The sequence below is a fragment of the Zootoca vivipara genome, chromosome 5 (genome assembly GCF_963506605.1).
Source record: "Zootoca vivipara chromosome 5, rZooViv1.1, whole genome shotgun sequence".
Lineage (NCBI taxonomy): Eukaryota > Metazoa > Chordata > Lepidosauria > Squamata > Lacertidae > Zootoca > Zootoca vivipara.
In genome coordinates, this window is record NC_083280.1 from 58,166,958 (window position 1) to 58,185,995 (window position 19,038).

Consider the following 19,038-nt stretch of genomic DNA (forward strand, 5'->3'; position numbering starts at 1 on the left):
TAGTGGAAAAAGAGGAGGAAAATGGTGGAAGAAGAGGAGGAGGAAGGAGCCTTTTCAAGTTTTTGTTTAGAATGCTCAGATGGCCTCACTGAGAAGTGCCAGGAGTTTTGTATGTGGAAGCAAAGAAGAATGAGTCCCTCACACTCCTACATACACATATAGGTATTTAGTTTGCAGAGATTAGACTAATTAAAGTGCACATGGGCTCAAGTCAAGTCTGTGAATATGCTTAGGGAATTGCTAGTGGGTAGTGTGCAGCATGAGATGGCTGGACAGTGTTCTTGAAGCTACGAACATGAGTCTGACCAAACTGCGGGAGGCAGTGGAAGACAGGAGTGCCTGGCGTGCTATGGTCCATGGGGTCACGAAGAGTCGGACACGACTAAACGACTAAACAACAGCAAGTGTGCAGCAGATCGACATGAAATGGACAGACCTAGGGTCAGTAAGCTCACAACATGGCCCTGAGCCAGTCTAAGCTACCTTATACACTCAAGATAATATACTGGGTGGTTCTGGTTATGAAATGGAGTGCTCATTCTGAGGACTTTCCTAATGTAATGTAATTGTGAGTTCCTTTGACTTTTAGATGACAAGCAGGATACAAACAGGTTATAATAATCAGTAAATGGTTTGAGAGACAGCAGAAATATTCAGTATGAAGCTTTACATGAAACTGGCTAAAAGGAAGGGCACAGATTTTAAATATAATGTTATTGCTTGTGGGTTGGAGGGTTATGAAACCAGCAGGACACAACAGTATTTTTGCAGCATTTCTGCTTCTGATTTCTTCAGCTTTTTAAGGGAAAATCAGCTCCAAACTCCATGTTATTTTAAACACAGACTTGTGTAGTTCTGCTACCATGGCACTAATTGGCTGTTTATGAGCAGCAGGCAAAATACCTGTTTACTATGTTTTCACCATGCATGGCTCTACAAAATGAGAAAATCACAGTTTGCAAAAACACTGTTTTGTAGAACAATCTGGTTTTGGTTTTAACACCAATTGTGGGTATTAATGGAAAACGGAAAGTAAATGTGGGTTTGTTAAAGAACTGCTGAATGTTTGCTTTGTATCCTTTTAGGTTCCATTTTAGAAAGATAAGCAAAATCTGTACTATTCTTATCTGTGTTTTCAGCATTCAATGAACAATTTTTAGAGCTCCTTATTGTTTACAGAGGTTCTCGAATTTTCCAACTGAAAATTCACATTATCTGACTTGTGTTCTATGTGCTTTAGTACACAGGAAAAATATGTGCAGATTGAGTCCATATCGGGGGAACATTGGCAGTAATTGGAAACAAGTATATTTTAAATGGGCCAAAAAGAAAATTAAATGTGCGGGGACACCTTTGATCAGGGAAGGTCAGGTATTGATTTTGTGGGCTTATAGTTTAAATATACAGTGGTACCTCGGTTTATGAACACAATTGGTTCCGGAGGTCTGTTCATAAACTGAAGCAAACTTTCCCATTGAAAGTAATGGAAAGTGGATTAATCTGTTCCAGACGGTCCGTGGAGTACTCAACCTGAAGCGTACTTAACCTGAAGCATGGGTGTAATTGGTTCCGAAAGTCTGTTCATAAACTGAAGCATTCATAAACTGAAGCGAACTTTCCCATTGAAAGTAATGGAAAGTGAATTAATCCGTTCCAGATGGGTCCGTGGCTTTCGTAAACCGAAAATTCGTAAACCGAGGTGTTCATAAACTGAGGTTCCACTGTATAAGAAAAAGTATAAGCTGCTTTACAACCCTGAAAAGAGACTCCAAAGCAGTTTATAATCTAATTATTATTTTTTTGAAAAACCTATACAAGAACCATACCAGCTGTCTATCTTGGAGTCTCAAATTTCGGTGGCACCCTGGACGATGCCAAAATCTGGTGCCACCCCCTTCACCTTCTATTGAACTTCATAGTTCAATTCACACCTGCTGAGGCACCCCAGAAGCTCTGCGCCTGGTGCGACCGAACTGGTTGCGCTGCCCTAGATCGGCCTTTGGCCACACAGAAATAAAAGCAACCACTAGCTGGCACAATTCAAAGGGTTGCTACTACTTGGTCTGTGGAGTTTTCTTTTTTAACTACCGTACCATACCTTCCCCACAGGGATTATAGCCAGAAAATTAAAGTCCTAATGATGCAAGAAAGATAATTCCCTCCTTTCATACAGTATTGGGGCATGACTGCGTGTTTACTTCTAAGACTGTGTCACTTGACACATGGGCTGGTGCCTCTTCCTCATCCTGTTTGCTGGCTTATAGCAACATCATGGAAGCTAGCGGTCAAGAGCAGAGCAGACCAAGTCTGGAGAAAACCTTTGTGGGTGAAGCTGGATTTGGCTACTTGGCGTGACATTGTATTTTTAGTAAAAAATTTCTTTAATATGCTAGGTCATATATGTTTGAGACTGAGAGAACTTGTGAGGGGGGAAGCTCAAGTCAACTGTAGAATTAAAAGTAAAGTTTAATGACAAAGGAAAAGGACTAGTAGAATAGATAATAGAGATTTAAGGCTGCATTGGTAGCTATAGAGGGCAGGATATTCTCAGCCTCTTCCTGTGTGTGTTTCCATGTGCTCCTTGAAAATGCCCTGGATTTTAGTCTTAAATTTCTCACAGTTTAATCAGTGTTTGGCTACTGAATTCCCTCGGTTGTTGAAATCCCAGGTACTAATGCCATCTGTAGTCAGGCATTTCTCAGTGACACTTAACGCTAAAGGTAATGCTACATCATGTTGGCAATTGAGAAATTATTTCCCCCTTCACATTCACCTGCTCCTTCCACAGTCCACAAACGGCACCTTTCCACAATGTTTCACCCTCCTGTCACACCATATCATCATCTTAAATCATGTTAAATTCGGGAAGGCTTGACGTAGCTATGCAAAAACACGGTGCTCTTAACACTGAAAATGCAGCCCCAACAGTAAATAGACCAGTTTATTATTTCTGATTTCCCATCTTCTGAAACTAAACGTGCGTTGGAAACACGTAATGAACGTTCAAGGCAAGTACAGTTATTTGTAAGGGGCATTCTTCCAACAACAGAAGGAATATTTAATCATTTTCCCTTTTCTAAACAACTCGTTATCCACCTGCCAGAATTATTGTCTTTCCTTGAATCTAGCTGGGGAGAAATGGCTTGGAAAACTGCTAGGCAGCAGCCCGGCAGCCCCATGTACCCAGCCCCACACATACTCCCTCAGCCCCTGCAAAGCAAAGTATTGGTGTATGTGTAGTTCCAGCATATATTAGCTCCCCCTTAAGTGATTCTTTTCCTACTACGACTCAAAATTCTCTACTAAAAGGCTACTACATATATGCAGGCCTTGCACCAATGAACCACCTTTACTCCAGAGAATTTAGAAGTAATTATAATAATAATATAATAATAATTTATTATTTATACCCCGCCCATCTGGCTGGGTTTCACCAGCCACTCTGGGCGACTTCCAACAGAAAAATGACATAAAATAATCTATTAAACATTAAAAGCCTCCCTAAACAGGGCTGCCTTCAGATGTCTTCTAAAAATCTGGTAGCTATTTTTCTCTTTGACATCTGATGGGAGGGCGTTCCACAGGGCGGGCACCACCCTGGTAACCTTCTGCCTGGTAACCTTCCATTTGTAATCCCTGCTTAACATGCTGGATGTGGCTTTGGTTACCCTGTAAATGGGATGTATAGGAAGGGAAAAGCTGAAGAATTGAACTGTAGGAAAACAGGAAGAGATTAGTAGAACAGTGCACATATTAAGCCTGAGTATAAAGTATAAAGAATAAAGACTCCCATTGCCAGGAACTGATCGTGATACAAATGGTGTCAGTGGTTTCATATGAAACATCAGATTGAGAGTGCTAGTCAGGAGCGTATTAAGCAAAACCTTTCCTGCAGGATAAGGTTAATTGACCATAAGCAGATTTTTGGGTGTGTGGAAACTTGTGTAAGGATCTGAGTGGCTTGTTAGGAAGTTTTTCTAACAAGAAGGAAGAAAATCTCACTTATCAACAGCTAGGTCGGAGAGCATAAAAATAGTAAGAAAAGAGAAACCACTTCAATTTCTGTTTTATGAGGTTGTCATTGGGAAAGGTGATCCAGGAAATCCAGCTAGATTTGTGAGACATAGACATTTTGCTTGCGAAGTCCAACTGAAAATCTTCCATCCAAATATAGATAATATGAGAAAGCTAAAGTAGATGTGTTTAAAAGACTGACTTCCTGAGAGTGCTCTTCATTCCATCGTTCACTCGTGTTGATTAGAAATCTTCAGAGATTGTCTAATCACCAACTGAAATACATCTTGTACTTTACTGGGATAACAAGTAATTACAAGTATACTATAGCAGGATAATTTGCCTATCCATATTAACATTATTTCCAATTACTTGAGAAACAATGAGAACAAAATAAGAGAATTTAATTTGTCATTGCAAAAGCAGGAAAAAACAACAACAGAACAAACATTTATTGAGCATATATATTGAGTGGGTCCTTGGCATAGTGGTAGAGCATCTAGAACAGGCATCCCCAAACTTCGGCCCTCCAGATGTTTTGGACTACAATTCCCATCTTCCCTGACCACTGGTCCTGTTAGCTAGGGATCATGGGAGTTGTAGGCCAAAACATCTGGAGGGCCACAGTTTGGGGGTGCCTGATCTAGAAGATGGTCCTAAATTCAATCCTTGGGAACTCTTGGTAAGGCTGAGAGAGATCTCTGCTCAAACCCAGGAAAGCTGTTGCTACTCAGGATTGACAGTACTGAGTTAGATGGGCCCAATGATCTGACTCTGCATAAGGCAGCGTCCAATGTTCCTAAGTAGCCATAAGTTACTGCCATAAGAGAAATAACAGATTCATCTAATTGCCTTGTGTCATTGGTACCAATGGAGAATTTCCTTCAATGCAAATACAGTACAAGCTTGAGAGGAGGGGCTCATTTCAGGACCACAGCAGGGCAAGGAGAGGGTTAAATTCTCTACCTGCTGCCATCCTGATGTTTGTGAGCCACAAAACACAAAAACACTGTTAACATTGCATCTAGCTTGGCCCTTAATTGCATTAAAATTCCACTTTAAATTCAACAAATAATACGTAAGCCTTATTCTCTATAGATATATTTAGTGTGTTGTGCACAGATTTAGGACTAGTTTGTACTTGGGAGTGGTATGTATTCAAAGGTGCCTCAGCATCATGTGTAGGGGGCCACGTGGTATATAGGGTATATACATTGCATGGGCAGGGCCAGTAGCAGATGGCATGGTTGAGACTGTGCCACTCATCTGACATGCTTGGTATATGAGTATGCCTTGCCAGTAGCAGACGGCATGCTGGGCGTGTGCTGCTCACCTGATCTCCTTGCATCTAAGTCGTTCCTGCATATTAGGATGGAGAGGGCAAAGGGTAAGGTTGGTCTGGAGCCAATCTGGCACTCCTACCAGTACATTGGTGCCACATGGACCTAGTCACCACCTTGCCCTTAGCTCTCTCCATCCCAGTATGAAGCAGCGACTCAGCCAGAGTGCGGTCACGTGAGCAGAGCAGCGCCACTATGCCTTCTGCTACTGGGTAAGCCATACATATTTGCAGAACATGGACAAATGTGCGCCCATAAGCTTTTCAAATTCTGCACACTCACAGGGTGCCCAGCCCTAGGGTAATTCTCTCTGTAACTCAGGACAAAATCTTTTGCAGCGTAACCTTTCAAACCCTGACTTTTTTCAGGAGTTTACATTCTTCTAAACTAATATTCCTAATTTTAACCTAGCATTACATTGGGTAGAACTTCAGTACCACTGAAACCGTTTCAGTGGTGCTGAAAGGGACACTTTCTTTCTACTGCTGAGAGCTCTTTTAAAAAAAACAAACACACACACACGTGAAACCAGACCCCACATTTCATTTTTAAGACTGCGACTGTTGAGTGTGAACTTTTAAAATTATAGTTGCCTCCATATAAAAATAAGGTCTCCCTTTCAGAAGCTGACCCATTCCCATAAAAGAGGGTTGCTAAATGTTTGTGTCCCTGAGACATCTCATCTTTTCAGTGAAAGGGAAGCATATTTTTTCCACTGCAGTATCCCCAACATCATTCACTTGTGCCTTTGTTAGGGTGTGTTTTTAAAAAACATACATCAAACAAAGCACTATACACTGATTCTCTTTCCTCTAGATGACTTGCCATGTCCTAGGCAAAGCTGGGAAAAGTTCCAAAGCAGGAAATCTGAGAGGCAGCAGATTGGACATTTTTGACCTTCAAGAATATTTATAGATTTCAGTTATCAGAGGCTCTTGTGACAATTGCACTGTTCTCTCTCAAATAAATTTGCTGCGGTGAACATGGGAAACTTTTTCAGAGTTTTCACAGGACTTTAGAGACAACTTCTTTTTTTAAAAAAAAGAAAGGTTGGATGCACAATTTTTTTGCAGTGCTGCATGGCATTTGATTATTGTGGTTGTATACAGTTGTGTCCTTCCACTGACGGAAGGCTCTTTGATCTAGATAGATAGATAGATACCGGTAGATAGATACTTTATTGTCATTGTACTTTAATCTAGTGGAGGTTTCGTGTGTGGAAAATGGGGCTAGAAAGAGATAGTTTTTCCGATTCCCCTTTTCTTCTGCATCTGCCAGGGCCTCGCTCCCAATCTGCTCCAGAGGGTTTTTAGACCCATTGGACAATGCGGGAGATTACAGGAGAGAGGGAAAGGTTGTGAAAAGCCTATGCCTGGTTCACTCAGTTGAGAGACACAATTAAATATAGCCCTGTATGTGGTTCCCAGCAATCTCCCAAGTATCATGTGGATTCCAACCTATTGTTTCACATCTCTAGGGACCATTTTCTTGTGCCAGGAGCACTCTGCAATTCTCCTGCCTTATAGTGAGAAGATTTTATTTTATTTCCTGGTCATAGGTTTTCTACATTTCATGCACACAAACAATTCCTTATATACACATTATTTTATTGAGAAAACTCCAGTGTAGGCATGGTCAAGAAATTAAAACTTCTCAGTTATGCTGTTTAACAGGAAAGCAGAATAAATATTACTATTATGACAGAAAAGTGATTGTTAATCTCTTGAATAGTTGCATAAAGGCTTTTTTTTTGCTACATTACGGAACATGATTCATATTGCTGACAAACTCCTACTTTAAAGATGCTTTTAACCCTGCCTTAGTATTGCAAATGAGAAAATAGTTGTCTTTCAAGAATTTTATTTTCTATTCAGTTGGTGCTGTGCTTTAGAGAAGTAGTAGCCTTTGGCTCTCTGTGCAAATTGATGAACTTAGTATTCTTAGTGTGCTTTTAAAGCTATAAATACTCTTCACTGTTCTGAAAGGAACAGAGAATGTCCAGAGGTTTTTTTCCCCCTTTGCTGCGGTGTCTTTCAATCTTGGCATTGATAAGTTTCAGCTGTTTCTAACAACAAATATATTAGATCACAGTTGGGTGATAGCAGATGATTTGTAATTAGATCTCTGGGGTTTTGCTTTTTTAACATAGTAAAACATGCAGGTAACTTGGATGAGGTTAACAAATAGGGATGCTGGAGGATTTTATTTTTCGTGTCTTCTGGTATGAACTGCACCTACCAGGGTAATGTGTGTATTGGTTATCCTTCAGGTTTTGCTTGTGAAGTTTTTGATGTAGTTCATAGCTCAAAAAATATTGAACTGCATATTTTAGTATAAAATATGTTTGGAAGATGTGGAGTTTGAGAGAAAATATGCTTAAAATCCATATTTTGTGGTAAAATAATTTCAAAACTACATATTTAAATACATAAACAGATACCAAATTTCACATGGTTTTATTTTTTAAAAAATGAATCCTGGAATCTGTACTGGGGTCCTAGGAAAACTGAGGTCCATACATGCTGGGGATTATTACCCAGATTGAAAACCAAACCCCCATACCCTAAAAGCATTTAAAACCTATATAGTATCTGTTGGGGGGAAACAGCTACTAGAAGTACAAACCAAGAAATTACACAAGGGGGAAAGGGTTAAAAAAAGCATACACCAATGCCACCTGTCAGGGGGACTCTCCCCCACCCCCATCATCCTGACCAGCAGTTCGCTCAGCGACAGCGTTAGAAGCAGGTCAGGGGGAAGCGGGATGGAGGTATCAGCGAGGTATCAGAGCCCTGGCAACGCTCTGGGGAACAGACGGTGGAGGAAGGGCTCAGTGAGGCATCGGAGCCCCTGCACCACTCTGGCCAACAATTGGAGGAGGGACGGCTCAGGGAGGGAAATGCCCAGGCACGGCTCCAGCTGGGAAAGGGAAGAAGGGGCACTGCTCCTTCCAGCGCCCGAATTGAGGCGCGTGCCCAAACACAGGGCTAAGGGGCGGTCTTTCGGGGTGCCCAGGTTATTATGCTGGCCCCGATGAAGACGGGCGCCATTGCCGGATTCTGAGAGTGACTAGGAGGTCATGTTTTCTGCTATCTCTGCACTATAAATAGTATGCACAATAAAACCTTTAAAGATACAACGGACTGGAGCGTCTTTACTCGGGAATAGCCGCAACAACTCCCTGATAGCACCCTCTCCGCTGCTATTACTGTTTGTGTGCGCACGCATGCACATGTTTATTTACCTGAGAACCAATCATTTCTCTCATCTAGTTGTGCCAGGTGTTTGGTACCATATATTACGTTATATTACAAATGCCTAAGCTAAATAGGTAATATGGCCAGGCTGAATGTGATCTGTCCTTCAGAAGTCATTAAAAAAGCCATATTAACTAACTAACTAACTAACTAACTAATAGTATTTGCAGCCTCCTCTTACTTGAATGATATGCATAGCATTGTGCTGTATGTTGGTGGAGGAATAGAATCCATTGTGCTCATTCATGTTTAGGTTTACATGTCATGCATCCAACATATCTTCCCTATTTGCCCTCTCATGCAACGACCTCACAACAACCATACCAAATTAATCTTATTCCCCCCCCCTTTCTCCTGGCTTATCGGTCAAGAGAGAAGGCAGCATGAATATAGGCATCTGAAAAGTTGCCCAGGTTATCTGTTCAAATGTAATATTTGGTTTTTTAATTATTACATTGCTTGTTTTGTTGCTTTATAGGTAGGCTATGCACACCATGAATTGCAACATATATTACTGGGTTTTGGATTTAAAAAAAAAGATTTGCGACTGTGACTGAGTTTCAGATGTTGGCTGTTTTTTTAACAGATGTGGGAAGAAGCCATTGCCTTGGGCAAAGAACTTGCAGAACAGTACGAAAACGAAATGTTTGATTATGAACAACTCAGTGAACTGCTGGTAGGTTCCTTCTCAGTCCATTGTGAATTAATAAAAACATAAGATTGTTTCTAGAATTCCTGTTTTTAGGTTTTACCACTTCAAACTGTGTGGGGCTACTGGAAAAGTTGCTGGGTGCTAATTGAATAACTGGATAGATTTCACAATGAATTAAAAGAGAAAGTTCCTTCTATTTAAAGTAATTGTGATTTTTTTAATAAAAAAACTTGTAGCCCAGAACCTTTTTAAAAGGGAATTTATTTTAAAGTACAACAACCATTTCCCAAGTGCTCTTAAAATTGCTGCTGGAAACCATATATCAGTGAAGAATTTCCTGGTCATATTTAAATTCTGCCTTAATTTTGTTAATTTTCCTAAAGTATCTCAGGAAATGCTTTCTTTCTGCTCCTCCTATTCACAATTTGTTGTGCTTACAGGCATCCCCAAACTTCAGCCCTCCAGATGTTTTGGACTACAATTCCCATCATCCCTGACCACTGGTCCTGTTAGCTAGAGATCATGGGAGTTGTAGCCCAAAACATCTAGAGGGCCACAGTTTGGGGGTGCCTGGGTTAATAACTCGGACATGGCGCAACACAGTGCTCCCACTTGCCATTCCAAAGAGCCAATCCAGAAGGATACTCCAATAAATAGTATCAAAAGTCTAAGAAATCGAGAGGCAGTGGCTTGGTTGCACTCCCCTTGCCATGCTCTCTCTGTAAAGGCCATTCATCCACTGCTAGCCAGGCTTAATACCTTCCTGCTAAACAGGATTAAAAACCTTTGGGACATGCTTTATTCACCAGGCGCTCTGCGGGCATAAGACCAGGCTTTTGTCATGGCAGGCACTTACCAAGAGAGGGAAGAATGAGGCAGCAACTGCTTGGTATTAGGAGCGTCAGATTGGCTCTGCTGCTGCACCTGACCGTGCTGAGCTACAGTCCCTCTCGCTCTTGGTAAGTGACAGCGATGTAAGCTTTGCAAAGGCAGGTTAGCAATGCAGCATTGCACCACCAGCAGGTACCGTACAAGACCAGGCCTCAAAGTAAGGCTACTGGACCAAAGCAACAGTTCTCCCCTAAGCCTTATGCATATTACTCCAGCATTTCCACTTTTCATAGTGTAGAAAACTCTTGCGGTGCAGGAAACAGTTGAATGAAAACCAGAAGCGTCCACTTAAAAGAGGAAATACTATTGCTTTGTGTAGATGTTTCAGATAGTTTCTAAACTAGTCACAACTTCCTTCTGACTTCTCAGCTTCTCTCTTACCATTTTCTTTGGAACCGGGTTGCATTTTCGCCCTTCAGCCTGAGAGCATATTTTGTAATACATGCAGAGATGTTTCCCAACCAGATAGGCTAATAGGAATCTGAAGACAATTTGTGTTAGAGACTTCCACAGTTGGATTGGTGTTTTGTGTCTGTTTCATGAGTAGTATATGTGACACATACCGGTAGATAGATGCAAATTGCTTTTGTTGAACAACACTAGGTCATAAAAAATTTGCAGCACACGTCCTTTTGTATGTTCTATCAGCCCTGTTGTTGAGTTAATTTCATGCACACTTTGAATCCGACAGGTGACAAAAAATGCATTGTTTGAATAATGCTTTTGTTGTTATACATAAAGCCTATTGTACCTACAATGTGTGGGTGATAATTCAGTGAGTGAGCTTCCTCTGTCCCTCCAGCCTTCAAGACCCACTTCAACCTCTCAAATATTGTCCAGAGGATCTCCCACATCTCAAGAACTGATTTAGTGGGACTGCATTGGGGTGGCTGCATGAGGGAGGAGAGGAAAGGCAGGTTTTTCAGCTTGTTTTGCTGATGGAAAGACACTGTTGGACATCTCCATATTTGTTTGCTGAAGAGCCCTGCGTGTACTTGACAAAACAAATATGGGCTTCCACCAACCGCTATATATATATATTCTGAGTTGCTCTTCCATTTAAGGAAGGACTCTGAAAGCTGAGATCAGACAAAGATAGCTTAACTGTGTTGGGTGTTTGTTTCTATTTCATTTGCCTTGCTTTTCATACTTAGCTGATTTTTCTTCACTTTCTTTCACTTCTCCCTACACATCAATTCCCCACCCACCCCACCATCACTTTTTGCTTTCTTCCTTAAAAGTTTCAAGATTTTACTCTTTACCTTCCTAAATATTTCTCTGCTATATCTCTTTCTTCTTCCTTTTAACAATATCTGTCTTTAGAATTTGTAGAAATACTCTATAAAACACTGTACTTTTATAATCTCTGTCCTTCCTGCCTTTCCCAGTTGGACTGTATTAATATGTGGACTTGTGAACTGTAAGCTTTTGGGCAAAGTCATATTTTTTAAATTCAGTGGATGATATCCAACATTAGTCAAAACCCAGAGTCTCATTGAAATCAATTGCTTAAGTAACAGAAGTCTATTTATTTCACAGGATCTGCTCTGAGTATGACTTAGTTGGATATAATCATCTGTGTCTTACTTGCGTTTTAAGTGATATGCAAATAATCGAAATACTTTAATATGTTCACTTGCAGATAACCAGGCATGTGTTAGGATTCTAAAGAAATTGAAAATGCAGTTTTAACAAGAAAATGCTATCATCTCCTGTTGAATGAAAGATTTTTTTTAACCACATATTTTTTTCTACACAGAAAAAGCAAGCACAGTTCTATGAAAATATTGTGAAAGTAATCAGACCTAAACCAGATTATTTTGCTGTTGGATACTATGGACAAGGATTTCCAACATTTCTACGGGTAAATGATTTCAGCTTTTGATGGGTAACAGATAGATGCTATTCTTGAAAATGTCATACTCTTTCAGTGTGCTAAGTTGATGAAATATCCAGTACATTTTAGGATCAAGATGTATTACTTTTTATATCTATTTTTGACTCCGCAATTTTATTTAGAAGAACCTTGCTTTTCTCTATGTGTCTGCTTACAAATCATATAATTTTCAAATAATTGAAAAGGATGATATGAAACCAACGTGCATTAGATATAAATACTGATTTTGCAGATGTAATAATAATAATTATAAAAAATGAAAAATATAGTGACATTTGTTCAAACAGATTGAAGCTCCCAAATCTGATTTGTGATATATTAGATATAACAGTAGGGACCCAGGTGGCGCTGTGGGTTAAACCACTGAGCCTAGGGCTTGCCGATCAGAAGATCAGAGGCTTGAATCTCTGTGACGGGGTGAGCTCCCGTTGTTCCGTCCCAGCTCCTGCCAACCTAGCAGTTCGAAAGTACATCAAAATGCAAGTAGATAAATAGGAACCGCTACAGTGGGAAGGTAAACGGCGTTTCCGTGTGGTGCTCTGGTTCACCAGAAGCTATACGCCGGCTCCCTCGGCCAATAATGAGCGCGCAACCCCAGAGTCGGTTACGACTGGACCTAATGGTCAGGGGTCCCTTTACCTTTAGATATAACAGTTAATAAAAGCTAAGAATTAAATGGTTAATTTACTCTCCCCCCCCCAGTGAATTAATCCATCAAATAGCTACAGAGATCATCATCATTTGCTACTTTTTATGTCAAAACCTGAACAATGGGATTCCACTGAGAGAGAATGAACCCAATACAATTTTATAGACTCTGAACACCTCATTTTGCTGATTTAGACATAATGGGGAAGTATGCAAATAAGCCTGCATGGGCCCAAAGTGTGCACACTTCCCTCTTTCACATTTGGCTTATTCTAATACATTATAGTTCTCTGAGTTTGGATGTCACTGGGAACTGTGGTTTGTTTGAAAGTGAATGCACCCATTCTCTTCTTTGTGGGTCCCCAAAATATGATGCTCAGACAGACTCATTAATGTAAGGAGAATACATGGAAGGTCACAGAAGTGAGCTTTAATGAGTGCTGCACTGTGAACAGCTTCCCTGTGATTCACTACTAGTTCAAAAACAATTGCAGCCTCATGCATGGCATGCTCAAGACTCTTTGAAGTCCATAGGAATTGGATCATTGGCACAGAGCTGTATCTGATTTTAAATCATTCCCATGCTATGGGGGATAGAGTTCGATAACTCAACCCCCCTTTCTACTAAATGCAAGGGAAAACCTAATTTCTGTATCTCCTGGTATGAGCAAGGCAGCAGAAGAACAAGGTGACATGTTTCTGTGAAAAATTTTGAAAGATAAAGGTTGTCCAGGGCTGCCATGCATGTGAGAAATGGTTTTCTGCTTGCGCAACAGGACCTTGCCTTTCTCAGACTTCTGGGACCCCATATTTCAGGTTTGTGGGGTGAGAGCATATTTGAACTAAAAGCAAGACAATGAAATCTATCAACTTCCCTTCTGTCTTTACAAAAGCAAGGCCTGTGATTTATTAAGCATTTTGTCACATGCAGACTAATTTGCAATACAGTACACATTTCTCTCTATGGGCAGAGTTATCTGCTAGTGATTTAGAGTTGCTAAATACAGCTCTGGAGAATTGTTAGGAAACACAAGAGAAGTGGCAAAGCTGTCCTGAATATTTTACTAAAATGGAACTGAATTAGCATACTCCATTTTCTGTATAATCTGTGTAGACAAAGGAATAGAATGCAAAATAAAAGCTCTGTTCTAATCACTGGTGTTGATACTCAACTGAACTCTTCGCAGGGGGTTCTTTAAAGTGCTTGGATATAGTTTTTTCAATTTAAAAAATAGTTCATTCGTAGCCCATCCTATCCCAAGGCCTATTAAGCCAAAGAGGATCATAGTTGGGTTGGGTTATGTAGTCAGATGTGGGCCTTCATGGGTAGCCCATATTTTTCTTGCTCCAATGGCAATTCTTCCTTGCCTTCTCAACCCTAATAGTTAACTATTTCCTGTGTCTTTGTCATTTTTTATTTCTATAATCTCCAATCCTGCAGCTACTCTGAAGTCATGATTCATATGATACATTTCTTGCACAATAGTATCCAAAATACATAAGGACCAGTCCATTTTTTTCAGGGAATTTCATTCTTAGCTGAATGGTTGCAGTTACATTTTATTTTACTTGCTTGGTTTAACAAAATTTATATACTACTTGATTGTTAAACACACACACACACACACACACACACTAAGCAGTTTGCTGTTGTATGGGGAACTGCTTATCACAAATAACTTCCTACAAGGAGTGGCTCCCATAAGGGCCAGTTTTTCACTATCACATCACATATGTATTGAGTCAAAAGTCAATGTTCCCAAATTCAAAATCTTTTAAAAAAAATCTTAATGAAAAATTGATCAGCTAATTTAATATGCTCTTGGTGCAGAATTTATTTTATTAAGCTTTTAATTTATGTCAGATTTTATCTTCAATTGTTTCCTGGATACAGTGTATAGTTTCAACGTTTGTAGAAATCAGTTTTTAAACAAAGACTAGGTATGCTTAAGCAAGATATATGTGGGCTTTTCTAACTGAATCTATAATGTACCCAAATTTCATTATGTATTTGTTGACAGAACAAAGTTTTTATTTACCGAGGAAAAGAATATGAGCGTCGTGAAGATTTTGAAGCCAGGTTATTAACTCAGTTTCCTAATGCTGAGAAAATGAAGACAACGTCTCCTCCAGGAGAAAACATTAAAAACTCTCCAGCGCAGTGTATCCTTTAAATGTGCTCTATTGGTGTGATGAGGTCCCTTCAAAGAATGCACAGACCCATTGCCTTTCCTTTGTTGTTTTTGATAACTCTACTGTATGAATGTCCACTTAAGTTGAAATTTTACAGATACGTAATTTTAACAGTTTTATCATTACAGTTCTTAACACTGTAATTCAGATATTCAGTGCTTCACTGTAAAGCCAAAGCTTGATTTACCATCAAGATTTCACAAGCCGGTATCAGAGCAAATTTTAAGGTACAAATGTCAAATGTCTGGAATTTCACTGCACCTCATGTAGCAGATACCTGTGAAAGCTTCTGCCATTATAAATCTTATAGTCTTTAAGATGCCACAAAAATCTTTGTTGATTTTGCTGCAAAGGAATAACATGGTTACCTCTCTGGAAATAGGTGCTCTTTATGGCTTAATAGGCTGTACCTGATTAACTTGATAAATGACCTGCTAAACTACCGTATATGCCCACACCTTGAGCCAATCCTGTTCAGAAAGATGAAATATACACCAAGGACATATAAGGCATTACATTTTTCAATGTGGTTCAAGCAGAAATGAATTTTGGACTGGGCACCTTCTCTTCTCTGCTCTCCCCTTACCCTGTTAAAAGCAATGCCTGTCCAAAACCGACTGCATTTGTGCTCAGGATCGCGCTTAACCTTTCATATGCTCTCTGGGTTGACACTGCGATCTGAACTACCCAAAGTTCCCAAAGTATTATGATGGGCAACCTCCCATAGAAAGAATTAAATGCCACCAGGGCCCAAACTGAAGGAAACAGTTGCAATTCCTAATCATAGTTGTGGCTCTAACCATAGGGTCTTTGGAGCCAAGGAGACATAAGCAACTACTCTACTTCATCCCATTCCCAAAATGTTTTAAAAGCAATATTTCACTAAAATATTTATTACTTATTTGAAGGAGTCAGTGTGGTGGTGTATCTAGGCTCCAAATTCCCACACAGCTGTGAAGCACACACACTTTATGCTTTACAGATTGCTTAGTGTGGGGTGGAGATAGGAGATGAGAATTACGCATGCTGCCCTGGTCTTTGTGAAATAAGGATAGAATAAAATACATAAAGGTGCTTCTTAAGCCAAATGTGTAAATAGCTTTTATATGTGAATGTGCCAGAAGATCAATAAGTGTGAGCAGAGGGGCTGGTAATTTTCTTTGTGGCCCTATATTTCTGGTATTATTTGCAAGTCTATTCTAAGCCTTTTATCATTTGTATCCAGCCTTTTAATCAAAAGTTACTTTAATAACCTTTTATTCAGTTAGGACTGGAGCATGCATAGAGGTCACTTTAAATCACTCGGCAGCTGTCACTGTGTGGAGAGCAATTTCATGCAGCGGCTGGTGATTTAAAGCCACAGAGTGGGTTCATTGTGTGCTGCAGTCCTCATTTTAATGTTCACGTGTGTTGTAAGAAAATATGTATGCTATTGTGTCTTTCAGTTTCTATAGGGTGAATGAGGTTCAGCGATTTGAGTATTCACGGCCTGTTCGGAAAGGAGAGAAAAACCCGGACAACGAATTTGCGGTAATCTTTGCATGTTAAACTGAGATCCATAATAGCTCTTTTGATTCCATTTAGTAATCTTGAAAATAAATGCATGCATATTTTAGGAGACGAAAATTTTGTTCATGGATGTGAATATTGTCTCTTAAAATGTTACATCCCTACTATAAGAAACAAAGAACACACCCACTTAGAAAATACAGGTTTCGGTTACTGAAATTTGACTTCATTAATGTAAACATTTTAGCCATGCGGATTTAACCTTTGGATTCTAGGTAGCAATAATATTTTCACAAAACCATATGGTTGATCTTTGAAGCCAGTCTTTATGTTTCAAATCAGTGGGTGGAATTCAACTACATTTTTGCACGAACACAAGGATTAGCACTTGTGGAGGACCCCCCCCCCCCCAATTTCTATCCCCCAGTCTACTTGAACAGATTTAGGGAGGAGACATGTAGATTTTTTCATTACACAAGAATAAATGCTGGTGCTGATAGAAAATCTGCTTAGCACCATGTTGAATACAACCCAAGATCTTGAAAGTTTTTTTTATAAAAAAAATTAGTGATAGATGTTATTAAATGATCACTAAACTTTCAATTTTTGTTTTTATAAAGGCCAGATCCATATTATAGGGAGATCTAAAGCTGTGTAGACCCTAGAGTTGATGCTTTCTAAGGGCCAAATTGCAGGTGGCCTTTGCATAGCGGGGGAGGGGGGAACACCCTTTCCTCCCCTTCTGTGGTCCTGAGAAAATTCCATCTTCAGAACCTTATATTTGCTTTGGGGATAAATTCCCATTGGCATTGTTGAAGTTTCTCCAAATTTTTATCCCTTCAGACCAGGCATTTTCCTCAGGACTATAGTAGGGGAAGAAAGGATTAAACTCCCTCTCCCATGTCAGCTGGTAGCTCTGATCCCATTCATTATCAACCTTGCCTCACCTGATGCAATTTGCTGGGTTCTATCATTCCCAGTCAGCATTGGCTAATGGTCAGGGGTGGTAGGAGTTGTAGTCCAACAACATCTTAAGGGAAACTGGTTCCTCACCCATGATTTTGGGCTATAACCTTGATGAGACCAAAGGAGACTTAAGAAGTTCACCTTCTACGAAGTAGATAGGAGTTGTGAAAACTTTCAACAGTTACCAGCTTCCATGTTAGGAGAAACTGAATATGCTCTGCTGTCCCATCTTCGGTAATGTACTGCAAATCAGATTACACAGCTATTTAACCGAAGTTACAAAAGTTACAAGATAACAAGAATTGCAAAAACAGATTGCAATGCACCCAAGGTAGGGTACAAAAAAGAGAGATATTTTTAGCACATGCATGCAAGCACATGTGTGCACATAAAGAGACTTACAGTGAAGAAACATAAAGTTGATCTAGTATGCTAGATGGAAAAGTACTCCTCCAGCTCATACAGGCAATCCACGATATTTCTTTTGGTGCATTAAAAAAACCCAACTTTGTAGTATCTCTTTACTTGCAGCTAGGCTTTTTGTGATAATGGAGATATAAATGATGGGTTAGGATAAAGCCTATCAATCTGCTAACATTCTACTTCAAATCTTTTCTCTTAAATTTGCAGAATATGTGGATTGAGAGAACCATTTATGTGACAGGATATAAATTACCTGGGATTTTAAGATGGTTTGAAGTCAAATCAGTTTTTATGGTAAGATCAATTCAGAAGATTTTTACTGAGGTCACTTAATCACGTGGCTGCTATTTTTTTATGTAAAAAACTGAACGTGTACAGTTTGCTGATCTTACATTATATGAATATTGCTTCTGATGTTTAAGTTCCTGCCCTTCTGCTTCAGAAACCTCTGGCACATAGCTGCCAAGTTATCCCTTTTTAAAAGGGATTTTCCCTTATGCTGAATAGGCTTCCTCGTGAGAAAAGGGAAAACTTGGCAGCTATGCTCTGGCATGGTACATTGTGGTCCTCCTGATCACCATAATATGGTTGACACCACTGGTTAATTTCTTAGTGCCATGGCAAATCCAATCTAATTGTAGTGGGTTCAACAGTGAACTTCAAATAAGTCATAAATATTTTCAGCTTTTAAATAAATCTCTATTATTTTCTAATAACTGAGGACCAACAGTCCCATACAACACAGTTTGAACAATGACCACAAAAAAGTCCTCCTCATTTTCAGCTTTGGAGACCCCGGTGTGATATAGCATTTCCCTTTATGCATTTTATTGCATTGTGTGTGATTTGTTTAGTCTCCTTAATTAGAGATGCATGTTCATGTTTATTTTAAGAAATTTGCTAATTAAAAACACAAATTAGGCAGTTTTAAAAAGTCAGCACCAACGTCTTATCCATGCAGCATTAAGTCACTTATTTACTTGTTTAATTTGCAGCTATTACAACTTTTTCAGTGACATCTTAATAAGAAATGTATTCACATAACTCTTAAAACGTTTTGCTGGTGTAAATATCACCAATAAAGGGGACATTTTTTTATATATCCTGAACATACCTTATTAGCTCCTTGTTCTTTCCCATAGTATTTTTATATGAAAACATGTAAATGAAAAGTGACTATACTTTTAAGAATAGAATACACAGCCATCCCCACCTCTTACATGCTTGTGTGTGACTGTGTATATATGC

General features: G+C 39.5%; 1 protein-coding gene across 3 annotated transcripts in view; it reads left to right on the forward strand.

Annotated features, from left to right (window-relative positions):
- Positions 1-19,038, forward strand: part of DOCK1 (dedicator of cytokinesis 1) — a 362,095-nt gene that overhangs the window by 306,284 nt on the left and 36,773 nt on the right. For all 3 annotated transcript variants that reach the window (XM_035138565.2, XM_035138566.2, XM_035138567.2), the window contains 6 exons: positions 9,198-9,287; positions 11,914-12,018; positions 14,721-14,862; positions 15,041-15,119; positions 16,338-16,422; positions 17,998-18,084. In XM_035138565.2, coding sequence (XP_034994456.1) covers positions 9,198-9,287; positions 11,914-12,018; positions 14,721-14,862; positions 15,041-15,119; positions 16,338-16,422; positions 17,998-18,084 — 588 coding nt within the window. The remainder of the gene's footprint in view (positions 1-9,197; positions 9,288-11,913; positions 12,019-14,720; positions 14,863-15,040; positions 15,120-16,337; positions 16,423-17,997; positions 18,085-19,038) is intronic.